Source organism: Primulina eburnea, chromosome 1, assembly GCF_022965805.1.
Source record: "Primulina eburnea isolate SZY01 chromosome 1, ASM2296580v1, whole genome shotgun sequence".
Lineage (NCBI taxonomy): Eukaryota > Viridiplantae > Streptophyta > Magnoliopsida > Lamiales > Gesneriaceae > Primulina > Primulina eburnea.
Window position 1 is genome coordinate 10,311,430 of NC_133101.1, and position 27,103 is coordinate 10,338,532.

Genomic DNA, 27,103 nt, shown 5'->3' on the forward strand with positions numbered 1-27,103 from the left:
ATTTTTCATGCAACAAGACATTTTAATTTCAGAGCATCCCACAAAATAAAATCATGAACAATCACTGCAATCAGAATGTGTAGAAATTAAAATGCATGGGATTTAACAACTCCTCACAAGATTCGCTCATTCCGCTCATTAGTGTCTAGGATATATATCAACAAACTCTCATGTCAAATGCATTGAAATTTTTTACCATAGGCTTGCAAATATATCACATCTTTCCACTAAATGAATGAATTAAAATACACAAACAAACAGGGATACAAATGGGTTGTAACGTGACTAGGGGTAAGGTAGGATAAAAGGAAACAATGAGCTATGGAATTGGAGAAACCATATGCAACTTTTCTCACAAAAATAAAAATATATCCAAAAACTTTTATATCTCATTATAACAATCAAGAGCATTTTTTTTCTCTTTTTTTCGGCTCTCTTTTTTTTCGGCTCTCTTTTTTTTTCATTCTCACTTCGTCTACTTCTCTTCTTTCTCTTTCTTTTTTTTTTGTTGTTTTTTTGCTTTTTTTTTTTTGTGTTTTGTAGACGGTGACTTTAAGGATTCGGGATTGACTGAATCCCAACAATTCACACTATTTTGGATTGAGTGATGCTATTTGTGAAAAGTTTATATGATTCTCCAATTGAAGGTTCAAAACGGGGGATAACCAACAAAAAGCATTTATCATGGCTTGTAATGTGGTTATTTTTATTCAAAAAAAAAGGTTGAGGCTCAAACTTGGTTCACTAGGGGTCTATGAATCAGGGTAGGCTCAAAGAACGGCTCAGATGATGCGAAAGAAAATGGTTTAAACCTAATGCCCTTATCATTTTGTCTATGCACCTAATCCACCACGAAGTGTTGACAAAGACATGTATAACAATGCAAGTTCTAGAAAAATTAAAAATGCAATGACAACACACAATCAAAGAAAATGGAGCAAGATATCATGATTGCTCATAGGCTCAAAACTCACCAAGAAAAAAAATATAGCAATTGTGTTAAATCCCACACACTTTTCCTCTCTAACTATCATCAAGAGGAACTTATTCATAATGCAAAAGTGAGAATGCAAAAACAATTTGCACGCAAAGAAAACATCATTTTTTTTTATTCGCATCGGAGACAATCAGGATTCGGAAGAAAGAGATAACAAATGAACTAGGTGCTTGGAACTAACAACGTCACAAATTTTTTTTAAAATATTTTTTTTTTTCAAAAATGCAGAAAAAATAAATCAAAATACTAAAAAAAAACAAAGAAAATAAAAAATTCAAAAATGCCACAGTCAAGTCAAACTCCCACACCAAAACTTGACATTGTCCTCAATGACAAAAAAATAGATGCTCAACTAAAACGATAAAATAGTATGAAGTTATAGAACTCCCCTGAAAAGTGTTGAGCATCGTAAAGAAACATCATCTATTGCTGCGGAGGGGACGTGGGAGCGTGGCTCGGTTATGGAAGTTAGAGCAGACAAACGGCGAGCGGCTGGTGGGTCGCGACGACGCTGGAGAAGGTGGCACGAGATGGGAGAGGGGATTTGGAGAGAGGCGATGGAGGCTGCTGTGAGAGAGAGAGGAAAAAAAAATAGGTTAAGAATTTTTTTTTTGTGGTTTTTTTTTTTTAAAGAAATTTTTCAGCAGAGGTGTTTCAACAAGGCGTGGCCACGCCTTGTGCGAAGACCTCTGCTGTAAACAAAATTTTTTATTTTTTTATTTTCAGCAGAGGTGTTTCAACAAGGCGTGGCCACGCCTTGTGAGAAGACCTCTACTGGAATATTTATTTTTTTTTAGATTTTCAGTAGAGGTGGTTCAACAAGGCGTGGCCACGCCTTGTGCGAAATCCTCTACTAGAATAAAAAAAAAAAGAACTAAAATTTGGGTTGCCTCCCAAAGCGCAATTTTTTTAAGTCGTTATGCTCGACATTCATTCTTTCTTGTTGCTCATGGTGGTTCATAGATGGTCACTTTTTCCACTTTATCTAGCTTGAATATTTTCATAGCAAATTTCAGCATGTTCATGTTTTCTTTGAATTTCTTTGAAATCTCTATCCCTTGAATATTTCTTCCTTTTTTCATAAGTACATGCTTGGGTCGATCTAGAAGGAGTCTTCGCTCAATTTTAGATATCTGTGAATCAGAGAGAAAAAATCTAGTATTAGAATTTTCAACATGTCTTTCAATAATCTCATCTAAATCATTCTTATCCACAAATTTTGAATTTTCTTGTGACAAGTGATTAGCGATATCAAGAGTATTAATAATGCTTTCACTAACAAGATATTTGATGGTATCATAAATATTAAACTTAACAATCTCACCATCAAATTCCATAGTAAGGGTACCACTATTAACATCTATGACAGACTTTGAAGTTTTCAAAAATGGTCTTCCTAGCAAAATTTGACTGTTTAAATCATCATTTTCCATGTAAAGCACATAAAAGTCAGCAGGAAAAACCAAATTTTCAACTTTCACAAGAACATCTTCAATTACTCCTCTAGGATATACAGTGGACCTATCAGCCAACTGGATCACAATGTCAGTTTCAGTCAGAGATCCAAGTTCCAAATAATTATAAACAGAATAAGGCATGACATTGATAGAAGCACCTAAATCCAACATAGCCTTTTCAAATCTAATATCGCCAATAGTACAAGGGATAGAAAACATACCTGGATCACTACATTTGATAGGAATAGTTTTTTGAATAACAGCAGAAACATGTTCTCCTACCTTTTATTTTTTACACTCCTTCAACTTATGTCTTTTTTTTATAGTACACAACTCTTTTAAATTTTTAGCACAACGAGGTACTGGTTTAATAGCATCTAATGAAGGAATATTCACCTCACCTCTACAAAGAGTGTCATTCAACTCCTTAGTACTTTCATATTTCCTGTTCAATGCAAGAGGGAATGGGGGAATAGGTTTATACTCAAATAAAGGAGAAAACTTACCTTTCGGAGCATCATCTTGATTGATTATTTTATCCTCAACTTTTATCTCATTCTCTTCCTTTTGCTTGATTGATGCTTGTACCCCAACTTCTTGAACATCCAATTCTTTACAATTTCTCAAAGTGATTGCACTCACATTCTCTCTTGGATTCACCACTGTCTGAGAAGGTTTATTACCTAAATTTTGTGCTTCCAACTTGTGAATTGAGGTCGCCAACTGTCCCACTTGAGTGCTCAAATTCTGAATGCTAGCCCTCGTTTCTTGTTGAAATTTTTGAGTGTTTTCAGCTAAGGCCTTTACAATTTCGTCTAGAGACATACCTGAGTTGGGTGCTTGTTCTGGTGCATGTTGTTTGTTCCAATTCTGCTGTGGATATCCCTGTTGGCCTCCTTGATTCTTATAGCTGAAATTTGGATGATCCCTCCATCCTGGATTGTAGCTATTAGAATATGGGTCATATCGATGTTGGGGTTGCCCAGGAAATCCACCAATCGCATTGACTTGTTGTGTGGGTTCTTCTTGTTGTGACGAACACGTATCTGTAGGATGTCCTACCATAGCACATACACCACAAGCTTTTATCTGCTGCACCTGTCCTGCGACCAACCTTTCCAAAAGAGATGTCAAAGAATCTAACTTTGATCGATAGGAGTAACACTTACCTCATTGACTTGTCGTGGAGGGTTGTCTTGCCTAGTACCAAACTGTTGTGCATTGGCAGCCATGTTGGAGATTAGAGCTCGTGCCTCTTGAGGCGTTTTGTTCACCAATGCACCTCCACTTGCAGCATCAATCATGTTCCTATCAAAGAGCGAGAGTCCCTCATAAAAATGTTGAACCGGTAGTTGTTCTGGAATCTGGTGTTGTGGACAGCTGGCACACAACTGCTTGAATCTCTCCCAATATTCATATAATGTATCTCCTTGTAACTGTCTAATCCCACAAATGTCCTGATGTTTGCTGCTCGCGAAGCTGGGAAAAACTTCTCCAAAAATTGTTGTTTCATATTATCCCAAGTCGTGATCGTCCCAGAGGGCAAGTAATAGAGCCAATCTTTAGCCTTGTCGGCTAAAGAGAATGGAAAAGCTCGCAGTGAAATTTGTTCCTCTGTGATTCCTTGCGGTTTCATGGCTGTGCAAACAATATGAGACTCTTTCAGATGTTTATGGGGATCTTCACCTGCAAGACCACGAAAAGTAGGCAATAAATGAATCAAGCCAGATTTTAATTCAAAAGTAGCATCAGTGGTAGGGAATTGAATGCATAATGGTTGTTGAATAACATTAGGATTAGCTAACTCCCTGAGTGTTCTTTGAGCTTGTCCTGCCATTTCTTCTTTGTCACTTTCACTTCTTTCAACCTCAAGATCAATGTCCGATTCGCTTTCTGTAACGTTGGAGTCCAATGACGCGTTCAAACCAGGAGATGATGATGATGGTTGCTTTTCGCTCCTTAATCTTGCTTCTTTTCTCAATCTCTTAGTTGTCTTCTCGATTTCCGGATTGTATTTGAGTTCACTTGTACGAGAAGAATGAGGCATAAAAAAAATCAAAAGAAATTAACCTTGCACCGTTCCCCAGCAACGGCGCCAAAATTTGGTGTGCTGTCATTGACCACCAAATTAATTCCTACCTTTTTAAATAAAAATCGAGTGTAATGGTGAGTAGGGTCGAATCCACAGGGAACAGTAGATTTATTTCTTTTGATAATAAAAATAAAAAAGGGGGATTTGTTTTGATAATTACTAAATAAAATAATCTAAACTAAAATTACCAAGCAAGAAAAAATATTGAATCTAGAATTGAAAATTAATCAACGAGAATAAAGTGAAGAATTTAATACGAGAAAGATACTGATTCAAGGGGATTCCACTATTTAATTATCTCACTGTTCATCGGTTAACCAATCATTTATTCATTATTCCAAACAATTAAACTTAGAATAATAGGGATAGCCGCTAAAATTCTTATGTTTTCCTAAATTAATTTGCCGAACCCAGCATCCCGTCAAAACTTACCAATAATCAACTGGGCACGATAGCGTTCCATATTAATTAAATATAGCATTTTAGTTTCGTGAAAATAGTTAATCCTAAAATCTAACAATCGAGATAGCTGCAATTGAAATATCTAGTTCCGTCGATTTATTTGGATTACACCTATTATGATAGCACAACACATCTAACCTATTGCTACTCACGTACCAATCATTCATGACAATTACGGATCACTGAATTCATGGTTAGCATTAGAAAATCATACATCAAATTAAATTGTCAGATTAATTGATGTATAACATTCATATAATTAAATCATAAATTAACGAATATTTGGGCAAACAAGAATAATATATTAAAGTGCAAAACCTCACAGTGATAAAATTAAACAGTAGACTATCCCTTGAATCAGGCTAAGAAAATTAGCCTAACATAATTTGATCTACAATATTCATGAAAAGTAAATAATAAAGCATAAAGAAAATCAAACTATTATTTTTGTTGGGAGAAAAATCTCAAGTCCTGTCCTTGCTTCTCTTCACACGTGAGTTGTGTTGATTGTCATTGGAGAATTGTTGGAGAATCCCTTCTAAGGTTGCGCCTCCTTTCTTTCTTACGTGAATAGTTACTCATTTGGGTCTAAATTCTTTTTTACTAAAAAACCCACTAACCTCTTAATTAACCCTAATCATAAAATAATAAATAATATTTTATTTAGATTTTCCCTTCTTGCAATTTTTTTGGCAGCTGAAGTATCGTCATAAGGCGTGACCACGTCTTATTCCAGGACTTCTTCTGATTTGGCCATTCTCTTTCAAACTCTATATTGAAAACTTCAAATGTGATAAACATCACCTTTTTTACTCAAATTTGCTCCAAGACCGTAAAAGTTCCTCCTACAATAAAATTACACAAAAATGTGTCAATTAAACATATCGGAGTTTAAAATAACAGGAAATATGAAAATAAAATATTAACTGTTACGAGCCTATCACTGACAAATAGATCTACAAGTTCTAATTGAACCACAAGTCCAGATTCTTAGTGCACAATACACATAAACCCGAAAATCAGAAGCAAAAGCTCACCGAATTAGACAAGAAGCTATGCAGAAACGAGTTGAAAAACAGCAGCTTTGATCCAGCTGAATCCTTGTTCAAAAATTTCCTTGTTCAAAAATTACAATTTATGACTTAAATCGAAGCATAAGATGTTAGGAACACAACCCTTCAAGAATTTTTGAGTTTTGGTATCGGACGGAGAAGTTATAACCATTATATGGCAGCTGCTATTGTGGTTGCAGGAAGGTTTGGGGAAGGACATGGGCTTCCTCTTTCTCTTCCTTCTTTATATAAGGTAAGTTTGGATATATATATATATATATATATATATATATATATATATATATATATATATATATATATATATATATAGTTTTGATATCCTGCACACCTACCGTGCACACTTTTGTGAGCACCGATGAGGTGTCACTCACCCATTGGATGCACAATTTTTCTATATTTCATTACATCCAATAGGTGAGTGACACATCATCGATACTCACAAAGATATGCACGATAGGTGTACATGATATCAAAACTGTATATATACATACCATATATATATATATGGGGTGTATATGTATTTTTTAATTGTGTCGTCAAAGTTTACACTTTAGTGGACAGAGTTTTCAATTTCTCTACTACACATTTTTCTTAGAACTTTGACTTGGCCTAATAATACTATTAATATCATATTATTATTCGGGGCATTACAAAGAGTTTACATAATTATGGGTAAGTGTTATTTACACATCAAAAATATTAATATCACTATGCTCTAGCTACCTTTTAATTTGATATACTCAACAAGATTATATATATCCTATATAGTACTTGCCTTGTATTACAAAACTTTACTTCAAACCCCAAATTCAAATTGCAATAATTTGTGTTCTAAAAAGTAAAATTGCCAGATTTTTTAAAAATAGTCATGATTTTTATATTAAAAATATATATAAAATAACGAAAAATATAATTTTATTTTCAAATTTCAATAGGTTTTAAACAAGATAAAAATTTAGGTTATTTTTTATTTTGTACTAAAAAATACAATGCACATTATTTTCTTAAAAGTTTGTGATAAAATGTCAAACATATTAAAATTTGAGATTAAATGTAAGATTTTTGTAGTATTTTATACTATTTTAATGAAAATCCTATATATGTTCTAGAAATTAACTACGATTTTGTAAAGTAAACATATTATTTTGAACTTTGTTCACTTGCATATATACTTATAGATTTGCTTTTATTTAGAAAAATGATTTTTTAAAAAGTATGTTAATAATTGATGAATAACGTTTCATTTCAAAACCTTTAAAAAAAAAACGTTTCATTTCAAAATAATCATGTGGAAATATCCATTATTTATTATATATTGTGATAAACTTAACATAATTAAGGTTTTAAAATTCGAAAATAATAATAAAACATGAGAAAAATTATAAAATATAAGAATTACATGACATCACTGATTTGAAAAATTAGAATGAAAAAAATTAAGATAAAAATATTTAACTATTAGTTTTACTTTGATTTTATTAGCGTGTTTTCATTATTTATATTCTATATAGTAATTAAGTTTTAGATAACTGATTTTGAGTAATTGACAACCATTAATAAGCTTACCTAAAAATGCAATCAACAAATTAAGGTTATGTTTACTCACTCAGATGTGATTATGTTGATAAATCACACTAAGATTATTAAAATAATTTCATAGCGTATGAAATAATGATGTATAATCAATAACATGTTTATTTTAATTGATTCATTTTTTGTTTGAAATTATGATTAAGTGACAATTTACAATTTTGTCATCTGCCTTTGATAAATAATCTTATTTTTGTTTGTATGTGAAAAAATGTGATTGAGATTTTTATTGAAGATTGTAAATTATCCTTAATTCACATATAAGTTATTGTAATTCACCTAAATTATTGCTATATAAATTTTTTTAAAAGTAAAAATAACACTTCCTATATTTTTTTTAAAAAAAGTATAATTATCAGAAAAATTGGTGTAGAGGTTGTCAGATTTCACCTACTTAAATTGATATTTGAATTTTTTTTAACTTTATCTAAAAAAATCCCATAAGCTAAAAAAACTTCTTAATTAGTTGTTGGTTGGTGACAAATGTTGACTAGTGGTGTTTGCGTCAATATTGAAGAAAAACATGTTTTTTGCCGTTTGTTTAATTTTAAAAATTTTGACAGAGTTTCCTTTATAAATGTGATATGTCAAAAATTGTAAACACCTGCAAATATATCTCAATCAACATATACACGAACATCAATGTATTTTACTAACAAAGTTTGGCTTTCACGCCACTTTTCCAACTCTACACATCAAAAACGATACTTGCCAAATCATGGCAAACAAGTGTAAAAACGTCCACCTACTGTCCCTAGCCTACATATTTTATTTCCTCTCAATGTATTTGACACTCCATACATATATGTCCAGCCGCTGACAGAGATATTATTCAAATCTTGGTAATTTCTTTTGGATTGTCCAGCAGCGCTACAATGAAGATTTTTCATCTCCGTTGATCTTTAAGAAAATGGGATCTCATCTTCAATGAATTTTGTGGAGCATCACAATTCTTTGTGCTGGTGCATTTCTTGTAAGCATATGGAAGATTACATAAGTTGCAGAAGCTAGAAACAAAGCTTTGAATATGCACACCAAGGGAGTCACTCTGTTGAAGTGCGAGCAATGGGTGTTGAAAGGGGTTGTTCATCAAAAAACTCATTCAGCCATATGCACAAACACCTTGAGTGCAGCATGAAATGTGGCAAATTCTACAATGTTTTTGTGATAGAGATTGAGAAAAATGGTGCAATATACCTACCTTGAGAAGGTGTGCTTGATGTAAAGGAGATTGATGAAGACAATTTTCAGAAACTTGGATTATATTACAAAGGCGATGTAATCGACGGTTTCTTGGGGAAGGTCGGTGGTCGCCGCTGGAGATTTGGGGGAATGAAATGAAAAAGAAAGAGACAAAGAAGAGGTTCAGGGAAAGCACATTGAGAACTAAACTGTTGGAGGAAGAACATGTGTTCTAGCTGTCAATTCTTCTACAAATTCATAAAAACATTCCTTTCAACTATATAATTGTTCGTTAGCTTTGAATATCTAAAAGACCGAACAAAACAAAAAACATAGCCAATTTGGTCAAATTGGTCAAAGTAGCCAAATAGCCAAAATGGGCCAAAATAGTCATTGGCCCAAATTGACTAGGGGGCAATTGTTGTGCCTAAAATATAATCCATGAAGTCCACTTGGAAGCCCACAAGAAAAAAACCAATTGATGAAAGCACAAGAGAATTGCAGTTGGCCCAGGAGAAGAACTATGCGACCAGTCAAGGCCACTACCCAACATGAAAGATCGTGGAGTGATCGTGGAATGCGGTTGAAACTTCCATGTGGAGCGTGACAAAAACAGCAGGAAGGATCAAAGATAGGCTCGACAAAATCAACACAAAAATCTACAGCAAAGCTCTGCAGAATCCTCTCAATTCCATGCATGTTTATTTCAATTTCCAGCACTAAAGTATTTGATTTTTTTACATATTCCTTCAACTTTCTTGTAAAAACGTTGATCAAGTTCATAGCAACATAATTATATTTGATGTTGTCAATGGATTTCCCCTGCAATTTTGTCATATTCCTCATTTTTGTTTGCGTTTTTGAGCCATTTCGAAGGAGTTAGAACTTACGACCGAATCGAGACATACAACATTTGGTATTAGAAGTCATATTATTTCACAACTTTGGCACAATCACGTGTCTGGCACACCTGCAAATTTCGTGACAACCAGAAGGTTTGTTACAAAAGCCTGTCTGTTGAGTGTTTGGCTTGGGAGCAACACTAATTTGTACATTTTGTCCTTTTCTGAGGTGTTGTCCAGGGAAATCGAACTTTTGTCACTGATAATATGTTCATTTATTCTACCAACTCGAAATCATCTCACAACGAAACGTTTTGTCCATTTCTCGTTACAACAAAATTAAGTACGGAGAAAAACACATTTTTACCATAAATGTTAACACGACGATAGAGTTTTTATTTTGACTATCCATGGGTTTCATTGATATCATCATATTTTTATGTATAAGATAGTGCATTTATATTGATAAATTTATTATTTTTGTCATCAATATTTTATACCCATTTTTCTTAATAAAGACAAATCACTCTTATGTTTTTTATACATAAAATATATTTAGTTAATCATCTGAATATAAAATAAAAATAAAAATATATGAAATTTATCGAATGATTAATTATCATAATATATATAGACTGCGTTTGGTTAATGAGATTAAGTAGGGTAGATTATTTTATCCAACGTTTGGTATGATTTTTATTTAACCAACTCAATCTCTTCTATAACTGATTAGGTTGTATTATGTGTGATTAAATAATACCTCCTTCCTATGTAGGATTATTAATCCTTCATCTATCCCTACTCTCTTTCAAATTTTATCTTTCCTCCTTCACCATGGTTGAACCACCTCGGCTGTCGGACCGTCGCCGGACACCGTCGCACCGTCGTCGCCGCACCGCCGTTGCTGCTGCCTCTGCCGTCGCCAAACACCGTCGCACCGCCGTCTCGGCTGCCGGATCGCCGCCAGACCGCCGCCGCCGAAGTGGGACAAGAAAAAGAAAAAAAAAGGACAATTTTGTCTTTTAAAAAAAAAATCAAAATTATCCTACACTTAAAAATCTTATCAAACAGAATACTATTTTACACTATATATTATATTTTTATGATAATCATTTTCTTTATCATTTACATACTAATCATTAATTTATTTTATCCTCTGACTAAATACAGTCATAATATTAAATAAAATAGAGGAAAAGACGAGAATGTTAGTCCTGATATATTCAATAATCCGCCTGTTTACGTATATCCTATTCCCTTTTCTTCTGTTTTAAAATGTCTTTCACTGACTAAGCAAGACTCCAAAACAAACAAAAAGTAAAAAAAGATTCTGACATTTTTGTCGTTAGGCTTAGCCTTTAGGCTTGATTGATTTACCACCACAAAAATATGTACAACCTTCATCATTATCGATGTTCTGGTCACATAATGGGTTGTATACAGTACATATATATTAAAAAAAATCAATATGAGTCTATTTTGTGTTAAAAAAATAGGAAAATTTTATCAAAACGAAAATTCATATCTTGTTTATGAATCAATTTTGAGAGACAAATCTAATTTATGAAAAAATATTATTTTTTAATGTCAAAAATATTATTTTAAACTCTAAATATGAATCAAGTCCATCTTTTTTATGTTAAAATATAATTTTATATATATTATTAAATAAAAAAATTATCATATTTTATAATAATTATTAGATAAGAAACGATTATGTCATTTAAATTCGGATAAGATTTTAGTAAAAGTAAGATAATTTTGTGTATGAGTAAATTTACAATTTTAGAGTTCTTTGATGTATAATATTAAATAAATATTTGTTTGTTTGATACTATATAAAAACATATAATGATCTCAAAGTTAATCAGTAAAATTGGCTCATATTCAATAATATAATATAAGCTATTGAAGAATAACAAGAACGACCATGATGATGACATCTTTAAAAAAATAAGAAGAAGATCATGTCTTTTGTTATATAGTTTCATATATCTATATTTATGAGACAATTTCATCCGATCTATGTATAAAATCAAATTTAAATTTTTGACAAAAAAATGTTGGTTGATTCGATTACCAATCTGATTATGAAAACATTGGTTTAATCTCGATTTTTGTTTTATTATATTTTGAAAATTACATGTGTTGATTATTTTTTATATATTTAATTTATTTAATTTGTAGATGGAGAAAATTAGTTAACTATATTATTTAAAGTATATATTCTGATTCAACTCATTAACCTTTTTCATTTAGGTGTGGTTTTTTAATTAAATGTCGTAAAAACAATAATAATTGTTCAAAATAGGTTTGTTACTTTTCTTGACACTTCTTAGTTTTGTTTGTTTGTTTGTTTTTTTTTTTTATGGTATGTGGAATGAAACTGCATGAAAGTAACAAAATATGAATAATTGAAGACAAAAACTTGTGTGAGACGATCTCACGGGTCGTATTTGTGAGACGGATCTCTTATTTGGGTCACCCATGAAAAAGTATTACTTTTTATGCTGAGAGTATTACTTTTTATTGTGAATATGGGTAGGGTTGACCCGTCTCACGGATTATGACCCGTGAGACGGTCTCACATGAGACTGACTCATAATTGAGTAAGTCTCATGTGAGACCGTCTCATGGATCATAATCTGTGAGACGGGTCAACCCTACCTATATTCACAATAAAAAATAATACTCTTAGCATAAAAAGTAATACTTTTTAATGAGTGACCCAAATAAGGAATCCGTCTCATAAATATGACCCGTGAGACCGTCTCACACAAGTTTTTGCCATTTTATATATCTCACGTTAATCAAATCATTTTAATTTAAAATTACAATATTATCTTTTATATGAGTTATCTCTTTTTATTTATATTTAATTATTGTTAATAAAGGTAAATATATAAAAAAAATTCTTATTCTAAAAGTAGTCATTCAAAATAAATAAATATTATTTAACAAAAATATTCACACAATGTTTATCATATTCAATATGATTGACATGACCACGATAAAAAGGACGACTACTCAAATGGTAAATGCGACTTTACAGAAAAAAAAATGACAGGCTTTATCGAAATCAGATAAAGAGAAAATGAGTTGCAAAAAAGACGCAACACGCCAGACAATTCTGGTTTTTTTTTTAAAATAATAATATTACTTAAAAATATATTTATTAAAATTTAACAAATCTGAAATTTTTTTAAAAGTATAACAATCCGTGAAAGTGAAATTCAACATTTTATTAAAAATGAAAAAGAAAAATTGTTGTCACGGATTCTTCTAAAAATCCGTGACACACTGAATCCGTGGCGTGACTCCTTTCGGAGATCCGTGACTCTCTGCTTATTTGATTGATCCCGAGCAATTCATTTTCCATCGCCCAGCACCGAGCACGAGCAATTATCTTTGTATCACCGAGCACCGAGCAACCCCTTTTTTTTCCAGCATCGGTATTCAGAAATTTTTATCTGTTTATTAGCTTGCGTCTTGGACATTTTTTCAGAATATTAAAAGGTAACATTATTATTTTTGTTCATTATATTTATTTATTGTTTGTTGATTTATTGAACTACATTTGATTGTATGAATTTTTTTATTGAGACAATTAATAATATCAGTTTTTTAACATACATTTAAATATTAATTTTTAAGAAAATTACATTAGTAATATACGTTTTTTTAACATACATTTTAAGTATTAATTGTGTACTAATTTACGTTTTTTTAGACAAAGTTTTTTTAACTTACGTTTAAATATACGTTTTTTTAAGAAAATTACATTAGTAATATATGTTTTTTTAACTTACATTTTAAGTACTAATTGTGTATTATTTTACGTTTTAAGAAAATTACATTAATGACAATATTAATTATTAGTAATATACGTTTTTTTAATATACGTTTTAAAACAATTAATACACGGTATGTTAACAAATAATATTATTTTTTAAATTAAACATACGTATTATGATATTAATTATTACACGATATTTTTTTAAAATAATATTATTTCTTTTAACATACGTATATTAATTGTTTTTTTTAACATACGTATATTAATTAATACAAAAATATTTTTTAACATACGTTTTTTAAGTAATATACAGTAATTTAAATATTTTTATTTGTAGTTATTAACTTTATATAATAATGATAATAATAGTATTAATTGTATACTAATTTTTGTATCAACGCTTAAACAAATTTAGAATTAAATTGAGAATATCAATGTATTATGATATTAATGATTTTATTAATCGTTTTTATTTAGATTGACGTGCCACCTGCTACTAAGTTCGATATTAACACAATATTCTTGTTCATTACTAATGTATCCTGTCACCTGTTACTAATTTCGATAATTTTCATAAATTGACGCGACAAGGCCGGAACAACTGTGATTGAGCGACATATCACAAAGATTATGTAGAAATGTGGAATGACAGATATAATTTTGTGATTGGTGGGGATTAGGTCATACCTGGTATACCCGACATCACAGTGGACTATGTTGGTTGGTATCACCGAATTTCACAAATATTTCTCTCGCTGCTAGTGGTACTTTCAAACATCATGGGCTACCATTCTGTTGATACAAACTACCGACAATTTATCGTAAGACATGTTCAATTTATCTACATATGTACGTTACTTTAATTTATTGTATTAAATATAGGTTACATAGCATATGCATCTTTGTCACAGACACGGGCAGCTCATGTGCAATCTCCATCGATGTGGACACGAAATGAGTTTGAACCCGGACCATCATCTTCAAATATGGGATACACTACTCCGCCTGTGGTTTCAAGCTTTCCATCATATGACTCTGGTTACTACACTCCATTTGACGGTAGTTTTACACAATTTTTACAAAGTGACTTTCGACCGGGTATGAATGAGAGTCGCCCTACATTTAACACGTCGCCCATACCATTATAACAATATTCTGAGACAGAAGGGTATGAGGTTGGTGGGAACATTGCCGATACCAGTACATCTGCAGCCCAAACAAGTACGCATGGAGATGCTGAACAGATGTTAGGTCGTGGACGTAGAGTAATTAGAAGACCACCGTGTGGCACTGGGGGCATCGTTACAATCAACATTAACTATTTATTTAGAGATGCACAATTACTTACATCGTATTGTTGTATGTTTTTCAATTTGTTATTTTCATTTGAAGTTGTGGAATGTATTGATTGTGATTTATTATTCTTTTACTAATAAATTTACGGATAAAGTTATAGTAATGAAAAACATAAGTATAATTGCTAAATCAAATCAAATAATTAAACACACTTGATATTAAAACATCTTCATAAGTATACAACACTGAATTGTAATAACAATACAATACTGTTTTGTAAAATCTGCATCACAAACATAAGTATTAGGCACCATGACTCGATCTTCTCACCTGTACCTACCTGCAATGAACAAGAATTATTAATAAATATAAAATTTTAATACACAATTTTGTAATTACATTAATAACTTCACATGTTATGGTTTAAAAATAAGGTACAATACGTTATTATAGATCTTTTACCTCTCATGTTGTCTCTCCCTCGATGATGGCTGATCTATCTCGTTTCTTATGCGTGTCCTGCGATCTCTACCAGCCTGTCTCCTTTGTCGACGAACACTATTGTGCTGTAATTGGAATGTAGGTTCATCCCAATATTGTTCATCATGAATAGGGTAGAATCTTCCATCGTATGTGTTCACGTATTCGCTCAGTGTAAACCATGGTTGTACAAGTTGTGCGGGATTCAAACCAAACCATTTCGCTGCACATATAACATGTGAACAAGGAATTCTAAATATTGTGAATTTACCACATGTGCAATCACGCGTAGAAATTTTCACAGCTAGTACGTGATGTTGACGACCTGGTCTTCCTCCTGTCGCGACGGATGCTGTTTTATCCCTTTGGTCAAATCTTACTACTCGATGTTCAATTGACTTTTTTGACCACATATCAGATTTAGAGTATGCATAGTCGGTCCATGATTGATTTTTTTCAGCATCTTATCACTTCGCGCTCATCGTTGAATGAAATAGTTCACACAACGCTGTAAGGTCATCTCCACTATTGCAGTTATTGGAAGACGTGAACCCCTTTCAACACACCATTAGTACACTGAGACATGTTCGTCGTCATTATCCCTCGTCTTCATCCACCATCATGAACCAATGACCATTTTTCTTTTGGAATGTTTGACAAATACGTGAAAGCTGCTGCATTATTTGTCCTAATTGTCTCCATTGACGCATTAAATTTTGCTACTTGGTGTTGTATTTCTGCTTCCCAACATAAGTCTTTTAAATGAATGTTTTTGAACTTACTGTTGAAATTAGAGCAAACATGTCTCAAACAGAAATGATGAACACCACGAGAAGGCTTGAAGCCAGGGATATCTTGAACTGCACTTGTTATACCCGCATGTCTATCAGATATAATGCACACACCACTACACCCTCTGGTAACATGTCGTGCAACATTACCGTGGAACCAATGCCAAGACTCATAATTTTCTTCATCAACAAACGCAAATGCTAACGGCAAAACCTGGTTATTGGCATCCAATGTTACTGTTATGAGTAGTTTGCGCTTATATTTGGTGTACATATGAATACCGTCTACACTGATTACGTTGCGACAATGTCGAAAACCATCTATACATGGTCTGAATGCCCAAAACACAAAGTTCAAAACTTTATGTGGATGGTCATACGGTCGAAGATGCTTCCATTCTACAACAGTTCCTGGATTATACTTCGACAAAGCTCTCATATATTTAGGAAACAAAGTTACAGAGCTTTCCCATGTGTCAAAGACTACCTCCACCGCACGTTTCAAACTCTGTCATGCCTTAGCATACGATATATCATACCTATATTTTTCTTTAATACTTTCTCGCACATATTTAATCTCGTATGCAGGATCACAACGCACGATTCCCAAAAGTGTACTGGCTATCATGTTTACGTCAAGGTTGTGGTGATCTATATCGACTTGGGTAGACATGCATGTGTGATCATCACCATATTTTGTGATCATGAAGTAGCCAAAATTTTTTTTCAACGATGCTTGAAGTCCCCACCCACAATTGCCACCTTGGACCCGTTCTTGCATTTGACCTTCCAAATTGTCGGAGAACTTTGGACCATGATATATTCACGTCTCAAAACCCAAACAGAATAATCCTTCACGGAAGCTATTAAATCATTTTTGCTCTTAAAAGCCATTTTTACACTAAGGTCTGGCCTTTCAGGATTGTAAAAGTTTGTTCGTGATGTAGAAGAAATACCAAATGAATCTGGAATTTGTTCGTCATAGACTTCATCAAAAAATTGGGGAATTTCACATAAATGTTGCTTCGGTGCAATAGGAATGTTCTCTGTCAATGATGCTCCAGACATTAACACACGCGTCGATGTCCCTTCATTTGCATTGTCAACGTAATGATCATCTTCTCCGTCACTTGATGTAGCATACAAATCATCATCGCTATTCATGACATGATGCGAACTGTCCCCAAATAAATCATCTTGCTCAGGCATGTGTTCCGTGATTGGGGTGGGAATATTTGCAGCCCCAGTAGAACTATCAAAATGTCCGACAATTGTGGTATTTTCTTCATCATCACATGAATTTAAATCCAATTGGCCTGTTCTACTAGAACCGCATGCGACATCAACTCCTGATAGAACCGTGATATGATGATCCCAACCCCTTGAAGTAAAATCCCATTCTCGTGTTCTATTCATCTCCCATGCATAGTCTTCTTCAGTATGACCCGTGATATGGCGATCCCAAAGACCAGTGTCGATCACAGAGTATGTCTGAGCTGACTGTTCATCGACGTGATACATAGAAGGTCCCGTTTCATTTAAACCTACTATTCCAAAACCTTGCATTATTACCGACATGACTACATCAAAATCGTAATCACTTACGTTCTACAACACTGTCGATAAATCAACATACAAGTACATGCAATCCAGTGTCGGCAACTCAAACATAAATTGTAGACTATCATCATCTGTGATATAGACATGTTCTTCAATGTAACGAGACAACGATCTATAACAATATTTCGTTGACAATTTGATGCAGAATTTTGATTGGTCAATCTCCAGCTTGCGATGCACATAATTCACCAGTTGGGAAAATGTAGTAGACCGAGGGATTCTAATGGGCCTGGTCAGGGGGATACTATATCCAATCGTATCAATGTCTACACCGAAAACTATGACATAATATATACAATCATAACAAAATTTAATTATGAATTTCTTACACATATATTAAAACCATGACATAATGTATACAATCATAATAAAAGTTCAAGAATCACTTACAAGTTTTTTTCATTATTATTTAAATTTATATTGTCAAATCAATTTAATTAAAATTTATATTTAATAATACCAATGGTTTTTTTAATAAAAAAAAAATTATTATGACTTATATAAAAATTTAAATTTTTAAACATGTGTAATTATAAACCGCTAATATTAACTCATTCTCATATTTAAATAATATAATATAAATATATTTAAAATACGAACTTTGATTTTTTTTTCAAATATCAACAATTTATATTTATTATTACTTTATTAGGGCATCTCCAACCCAACTCCAAAATAGAGTACTCCTTCATTATAGAGCACAAACTCTCCTCCAACCCATCTCTATTCCTCTACTCTATTTTAGAGGATGGAACAGTTGTCCTCTAAAAATGGAGGATGACTGTTGAAATGGAGGAGGGAAATGGAGTATGGAAATATTACAGAAATGTCATTCTCAAAATTGCAATATAACCTTTGTAGTTTTATCAAATTTTTTGGCCAATTTTTTAATAATTTCGAATTTTTTATTTATTTTTAATGTTAAATATTTTTTTGGCCACTTTTTTAAATTTCGAATTTTTTTAAATGTTTTTAATTTTAAATAATTTTTTGTCCATTTTATATTTTATATTTTGAATTATTTAATTCTGAAAATTTTATTTTAATTGTTTTATTTTTTTTGCATGAATTATTTATAATTTACAATTTATAACAGTCACGAAATAGAATTAATGAACAATGTAATGACAAAAAAATACATAACATAATTTACTACAAACATTTATTATCGATTTAACTTAAATTGATAAACATACGATATTTGTAGACATAATAAAGTAGATAATAAACAAAAAACACACACAACAATAAAGATAAACATATCACCAAAAAAAAACACACAACACACACATACAACAATAAAGATAAACACATTCTTATTTCATTGCAATCATGAGAGAACACTAGTATGGTGGAAGGTCGAACCCGGATGGTGAAGTTCCTCCGAAGAACTGTCCAAACGGTGTAGAAGTTCCGTCGGAGCCATCCCCCGTCTCCATTCTTTTCTGCCAAATTTTTTGTTGTTCTTTGATCAAGTATGCACGGACCGATTCATCAACGCACATAGGGTTCATCCTTAGTATTTTGTTTTCTTCTTTAAAAGCCATTATCGCATTCCTTTGTTTCTCAACAGCAATGAGTTGTTGTCGATGTACCTCAGCATTCTCCATAACAGTCACCATTTTCTCAGTACATTTGGCCATGGTGGAAATGTCCTTCAAGTGTTCTTCAGTAGCTTTTCTTTTGGCTTTGGCCTTTTTTATGCCAATTGGACGCTGAGAACTCCCTCCTGATGGATTATCTTCATCCAGGTTTATAGCAAACCCAGATAGCCCTCCAGAATCGGGTGTTGGTGATTCTGTGTTGGGAGAATAGTCAGATTGGGATGAGTCGATATTCCCGCGGTTTGGTATGAAATTCGGTAAAATAGCGTTTGATGACCTAAACTTCTCTTGGTCCTTAAGCAAAGACCATACATGATCCAACCGCCAAGTCGACCCAGTTGATTGCTTAAATAAGGCTTTTGCTTGATCCAACTATAATACGGTATAAATTTTATCTTAGTCACATGAAGTAAAAAAAATATAGTTTCACATAAATATGATAAAAAAAATTAATTACTCACAATGTCTTTCTCAGAAGCACCACTTGGACGACTAAGTTCCACCTGGCTAACACATGAACTAAAGTTTTGGACAATCTTGTTTATGTTGAACCAGCGACATTGGAGGGCCTTAGTAGTTCGAGGCTCTGTTGAGTTACCGGCGAGTTGTTCGTTGTATGTAGCTGCCACTCGTGACCATAACCTATCGCGTGATTGGTTTATACCAATTATTGGATTTTGGGAGACATCAAGATAAGCCATCACGAGTAGTTTGTCCTCCTCGATTGAGAAGGCAGCACCACGTTTAGATGAAGTCATTTGATTGTAAATAATTATTCAATTTGTAGGAGTTGTCTCAATGTTTCGTATGATGCTTCAATTTATAGCGAAAACATTTTGATAAAAAATCTGGATCAACGGTCTCAATTAAATTAAATCTGATCTAAAGGTGTGTATTGAAAGAAATTTATTTTAAATGTACAATGCATCTTTATTAGATGACAACAACTAGACAACCCATCACATGACTTTGATTAGAAATGCACAACCCGTGACAGCTAGTACATAGACAAGACACCACTAGACAACAACTGATTGTGACTAGACACCACTAGACAACCCATCACATGGCCGGTCTCAATTAAATTAAATCTGATCTAAAGGTGTGTATTGAAAGAACTTTATTTTAAATGTACAATGCATCTTTATTAGATGACAACAACTAGACAACCCATCACATGGCTTTGATTTGAAATGCACAACCCGTGAAAAAAAAATGACTAGACACCACTAGACAACCCATCACAGGTAGTATATAGACAAGACACTACTAGACAACAACTGATTGTGACTAGACACCACTAGACAACCCATCACATGGCCGGTCTCAATTAAATTAAATATGATCTAAATGTGTGTATTGAAAGAACTTTATTTTAAATGTACAATGCATCTTTATTAGATGACAACAACTAGACAACCCATCACATGGCTTTGATTTGAAATGCACAACCCGTGAAAAAAAATGACTAGACACTACTAGACAACCCATCACAGGTAGTATATAGACAAGACACCACTAGACAACAACTGATTATGACTAGACACCACTAGACAACCCATCACATGGCATTTATTTGAAATGCATCTCAATTGGCTTTATTGAAATACACAACCCGTGAAAAAAAAATGAGTTGGCTTTTATTCCATATAATATTAAATATAAATTAAAATATCTAACATAACTAAACTAATAAGTGTCACCACTTATTTAAAGACCAGTGACTTCTTGATAATTTACTCAACTTGCTCAAAAATGAATTTTCATGAAGGAGGTCCTTCAAGTTTTTCTTTCTATGCGTCCTCGTCGTCATCTAACGACGAAGATCAACCTAGTGCCAACATACAGAATGAGTTGAATCGCATTGACGAACAACAAATGGTTTTAAGCCAACTCATAAACAGTGCTACCGTTGTCTCCAATTACTTCCAAGAAAGTGATAATTTGCACCGTCGAGGCTCGATCACTGGCCATGTTGTGATTAATCGAGACAGATTAGCTGCCGAACAACGCTTGTACAATGACTATTTTTCTGAGTCTCCAATGTACAATGAATCAATGTTCAAGAGACGTTTTCGAATGTCTCGTCAGTTATTCTTGCGCATTATGGAATCAGTTCAACAACATGACAATTACTTCGTACAGAAAGTAGATGCGTTGGGGAGGCCCGGGTTGTCCCCATACCAAAAGATAACAGCTGCAATGCGTATCTTAGCATACGGTATGGCTGCAGATTCAACGGATGAGTATATTAAAATCGGGGAGTCTACTGCGATTGAAAGTTTAAAAAGATTTTGTCGGGCTGTGGTGGAGGTTTTTGGTGACTGGTATCTTCGGTCTCCAAATGCTGAGGACATTGAAAGGATTCTCCTTATTGGAAAACAACGTGGATTCCCGGGGATGCTAGGAAGCCTAGATTGTATGCATTGGAAGTGGAAGAACTGTCCAACAGGTTGGGCTGGACAATATGCTGGTCGTAGCGGAAAACCAACCATCATTTTGGAGGCCGTAGCAGATTACGAGTTGTGGATATGGCATGCATACTTTGGTCTGCCAGGTTCAAACAATGACATTAATGTGTTATCAAAATCTCATCTCTTTGTTAATTTGGCCAATGGTGTAGCTCCCCCTGCTAACTATGTCATACAAGGAAAAGAATACACCATGGGATACTACCTAGCAGATGGTATATATCCAAAGTGGGCTACTCTAGTGCAAACAATCCACAATCCACAAGGTCCAAAGAAGAAATATTTTGCAGCACGACAAGAAAGTTGTAGAAAAGATGTTGAACGAGCATTTGGAGTATTGCAATCAAAGTGGGCGATAATCACTGGACCTGCACGAGTTTGGAGCAAACAAGTGCTGCATGATATCATGACAACATGCATTATAATGCATAATATGATTATTGAAGACGAAAGAGAATTGAATGTGCCAGTCACAGATTATCGCGAGGCACCCATCCCAGATGTTGAAATGGCACTTGATGAGCATGTCCGATTTCAAGAGTTTCTTGCACGCCATCGTAAAATAAAAGATAAATCGGCTCACTATGCACTCCGAGATGCTCTTATTGACCATTTGTGGGAGGAGTACAGTAATTCGGAATATTAGTATTTTTAATGGTCAATTTGTGTGTTGTTCTTTAAATCATGTGTCGTTTATGTTTGTCTTGATATTTATTTTATGTCTGTTTGATGAATGTTGTCTTTTGTTTGCAATTTGATGACAAAATAAATGTATTGTTTGAAATAAACGAGTCGAATACACATGTAGTTGTATTATGTTTAACGAATTAATTAAAATTAGTTAAATAATACATTATGAAATTAATTAATTTTATATATGTGTGTATTTGAAAATGAAATAAATTAGAGAAATGAAATATTTTGTAATATTTAAAGGAAATGGGTTGAAAATGAAATAAATTAAAAAAATAGAGTATTTCTTAATATTTAAAGGAAATGGGTTGAAAATGAAATAAATTAAAGAAATAGAGTATTTGGTAATATTTAAAGGATATGGGTTGGAGAAGGTTTTTGAAAATAGAGATCATGAATCTCTATTTTAGAGGATAGAGGGTGAAAAATAGAGGATATGGGTTGGAGATGGCCTTATTAGTATTCGTCTTAGTAATTTTATAATATAATAATACTAAAAATATAACAATTTAGTTCGAGTCTCAATAAACGATCAATAATAAATATAATGAACAAAAATAATAATGTTACCTCTGAAGATTTTCTCGTATGAAATATATGATTAATCAACGAACAATATAATAACCTGTCAATGTTAAACATTCTTACAAAAAATACATTATAAAACAATATTAATTCAACAATAATAAAATAAAATAATACTTGACAAGTCTCGATAACAAATCGATGAGAATTATTACTAACAAACGGAAATATTAACGTTGCGCAAATAAAAATACTGAAGACGGAATAATATGTCACTGATGAACCAACAAATGGAAATACTGTGGACAACCAACAAATTCAAAAGGCGAATGGAAATACCGAATCCAACAAATTGAAATAGAATTGAAAAGGCGAATGGAATGATCGGCAAGAAGAAGGAAGGGTGCATGCAACTAAATAGAAGGGGAGGAGGTCATGGGGAAGGTCACGGAATCCGTGGCAGCACCAATTTTATTTTTTAAAATATGAATCCGGGAATTTGATTCCCGGATTGTTACATTTTTGCAAAATTCTCACATTTGTTATATTTTATTAAATATTTTATTAATTTATAATATTTTAAAAAAAAATCCGTTAAGGTTCCACACATTTATCGTATTTAATTAATTAAAATGTTTAGTAGTATCTTTAATAAGCAATAATACAAGATTTAAAAGTTTTTAATTTTTGTATAAAAACTAGAGATTAAATTAAAATTAGACACTTTATGTATTTTTTTTATAAAATTTTAAATTAAAAAATCGTGATGTTTTATAATACTTTTTGGATATAAAGTGATATAGTCATTTACACTTGATGAGATTGAAATTTTTGTGTGCTAAGTAGATTCACGATAATATAGTTTTTTTTTAATAGTTGATTATTGAATAAAAATAATTAAAATTTCATATGTTACGATTGCAACACTTACTCCAGATTTTCACATTCAAACAAATTTAGTTCAATATTTCAATGAACAATAAAAAATATAATGAACAAAAATAATAACGTTACCTCTTAAGATTCTCTCGTATGAAATAAATGATAAAATCAACAAGTAATATAATAACCCGTAAATGTTAAACATTCTTATAAAAAATAAATTATAAAACAACATTAATTCAATAATATAAAATAAATTAATACCTGACAATTCTCGATAACAAATAAGTTATAAACACAACGTCCGACCGAAAAGGAATTTAACTAACACAAAATGTGGCGGAAAAACGGAGCGAGAAGAAAAAAAAATTTTGGGCGAATGAATCAAAAGAAATGCCGAAACATTCGAAAGGCTCGGTGTATGTGTATGTGTTTGAAAGACTCTGAAAGACTCGGGGCCATTAAATAGAAGGGTAATGCTGATTCTCTTTGGTTCTTGAAATGTGCCAAAAAATAAAAAAAAACCCAGATTTTGAATACGTGGTAGTGGGTCACGGATTCTTAGTGATTATTATTTTTTAATTTTTTTTTTAAAATTAAGAATCCGAAGCAACATTCACAGATTATACTATTTTTATAAACCTTTTCAATTTGCAACATTTTTAGAATGTTTTTATTAATTTATAATATTTTTTTAAAAATGCCGACAATTCTGTGCGTCGAAATTGCACGAAAATCAAAGATGTAAAATAATTGATATTTTATTAATATTATATTTTTAATATTTGCAGCTCAAAAAATGTAAATATATATTTTTAGATTAATAAGTAAAATCACATAATATTTTTATTTATAAAAATTGAATATAAATTTAAGTACTTTAGTTTTAAGTATGAAAAAAGGGTTTGATCTTGGAAAACCTTTAAGAACCGAACCCGACGAGTTTGTTTCTTTCCAACAAACTACATTCACCATCTTATAAATTCCAGCAGGTATGCCAGACTAATTGTGTAGGTTTCGTTCTTTCGTACAATCTTGCTTTTAAATCGAATAGATGGAGCGAGTTTTCATTTGTAGCTTGGAAGGAATATACATTTTCATTGTTAATGATCCTGTATCGCACTAGAAGCAACCAAACGTGGCCAACATTACCAGCAAAAGGATAGACGAACACACCCAATCAGGGAAGCAAGAAGGTATGGGACCGAGATTTTAATATTCTGTCGTCTTCTCTTTGTTTTTTCGGGTTAAACATCCAGAAATCGATCTCTTTTGAAAGGGTATAAACCCAAAAAGAGGCCGTATAACAAACTATCCACACTTACGCTGTAATTGATGGATTGAAAGGCGTAATGATTTAAGCTGTTTTTCGAGTCCTTTTCGTTGCCCGATTTTTACAAATTTTTGTGACTGCTGCTGCTGTGTGTGTACTGTAATGGCAAATATTGAACAAAAATCCATGAAATTTGTCGTTGCTGAGAAGATAATGGTATTCTCAAGTTTCTCTTCACTATTTCTTTTGTAATTTTTCATCGTTAGAATTGAATATGTTTAGTGTTTGTCTTGGAACTTTTTCAGATTTGTTTGGCACATGTTTGTTAAAAGATCCTGTTTTGTAAACACATGATCAATCACTATTTGCATTAGGGAGTTGATTTTTTTTAGTTATGTGATATTATTGATTTACTAATTAATTTGTTAGATTTATTTTTTAATTTTTTCTTAAAATTAGTCTCGTCCCAACGTTGTTCAAAATGGTTTCCCTCATTCTAGCAATTTTTTTTATTCTTTCACAGAAAATAAAATAAAATATAATCACATATCATTCGAAAATTTATAAAAGAAGCAAGTATACTTGTAATGCTGTTACTAGTATTGTAATGTTGTAGGAATTAGATTTGTTTCTGTTTCGGTGTGGCACTGGGTGGAGCATGTTAGTGTGTGTTGAGTGTGCTAAGTGTTTGGGTCGAGTGTGATGAGAGTAGGACGAGTTTTGGTGGGTCGAGTTGAGATGCTGGACTGGGTCGAGTGTTTGTTAGGATATGTTGAACGTGATAAAGTGTTTAGAAAGAGGTTGAATAAATACTTTACAATTTTCACAACTTTTCGAAGAGTCGATAAGTTTAGAGTTAAACTGAATTCGAGAACTTGTTTGTCAATGACAATCGGTTAACTAATGAAAGTGCAGAAATAAATTGAATGACAGATAAGATAAAACCAAGAATAAAGGACACAAGATTTATGGATGTTCTAAGATTTCAAACACTCATACATCACCTTTTCTATCTCGAAGATAAGATATTCACTAAAAGACTTTGATCTATACAAATATTTGTACAAACCTACTTCAGTTTGGACTTAAGACTCTCAAACTGAAACTCTTAGTATCACTATAATTTTATCAGTACTCAACTGATGAAATTTTTCAGCACAACTGATCTCTAAAAGGTCGAATATTACAATAATGAATGTTTGTGCATAATCTCAAAAATTATAGCCTGAAAGCTATGAATATATATGATAAGCACGAGCTTTTGAGAGCTTTTACTTGAAACTTAACTGAAAATTAATATGCGCAGAGTTCTTGCTAACTGGTTAATTCGTTTTTTTTAATCTTTCTCGGCTATTTATAGGCTTTGCTTCCAAAGGTAACATTGAATGCATTTGAAACTTTATATATGTTAGACACGTCAACATTCTTCTGACAATCGTACACTATAGTTTTCTGAAATGCGGCGTTCCCACTATAAGTCGCAGTCTGCTCTTGTACAAATTGTCGCTTGATAGCTACGTTCCTTAACTGATGATGTGTGAAGCTGATTTATCAGTTGACGCTTTATAGCCGATAGGATTAACTGGTGGCTGTGTAAATGATCAGTCTTAACTGATCGTTGTGTAACTGATTAGTCTTAATTAATCGTCAAGTTGACTACACAGTTCAGTTAGCTTTGTTTAGTTCAGTTTCCCTTGATTATATACGCATTAATCTTCAGTTCGGGCAACTATCAGTTTGCGAATCTTCAGTTCAGTTACCTTCAGTTTTCTCGATCAGTTGTTCCATCTTTTCACGCTTAATTTGTCAAATTTCGAAATTAAGATTTCAACAATTTCTCTTTCTTAGGTGTTTGATAAAACTTAGAATTTATGAACTGATCAAATTGTGAACTCTTGTAGATAACTCTTTCAGTGTACAGATTCATACAAAGAATGAAAGAATAAAAGAATTTTCTACCGACTAGATGAAAATCTG

General features: G+C 32.5%; 2 protein-coding genes across 2 annotated transcripts; one reads left to right on the forward strand and one right to left on the reverse strand.

The window, feature by feature from the left end:
* Positions 1 to 19,021: 19,021 nt before the first annotated feature.
* LOC140814308 (uncharacterized) lies at positions 19,022 to 20,123 on the reverse strand. The gene is made up of 2 exons (XM_073173252.1): positions 19,744 to 20,123; positions 19,022 to 19,654 (listed from the first exon to the last, which is right to left on the reverse strand). The coding sequence occupies exons 1-2, from the start codon at positions 20,038 to 20,040 to the stop codon at positions 19,022 to 19,024; spliced, it is 930 nt and encodes a 309-aa protein (XP_073029353.1). The 5' UTR covers positions 20,041 to 20,123.
* A 987-nt stretch (positions 20,124 to 21,110) lies between these two features.
* LOC140811206 (protein ANTAGONIST OF LIKE HETEROCHROMATIN PROTEIN 1-like) lies at positions 21,111 to 22,523 on the forward strand. Its single transcript, XM_073169078.1, has one exon. The coding sequence runs from the start codon at positions 21,161 to 21,163 to the stop codon at positions 22,397 to 22,399; it is 1,239 nt and encodes a 412-aa protein (XP_073025179.1). The 5' UTR covers positions 21,111 to 21,160; the 3' UTR covers positions 22,400 to 22,523.
* The last annotated feature ends 4,580 nt before the right edge of the window (positions 22,524 to 27,103 follow it).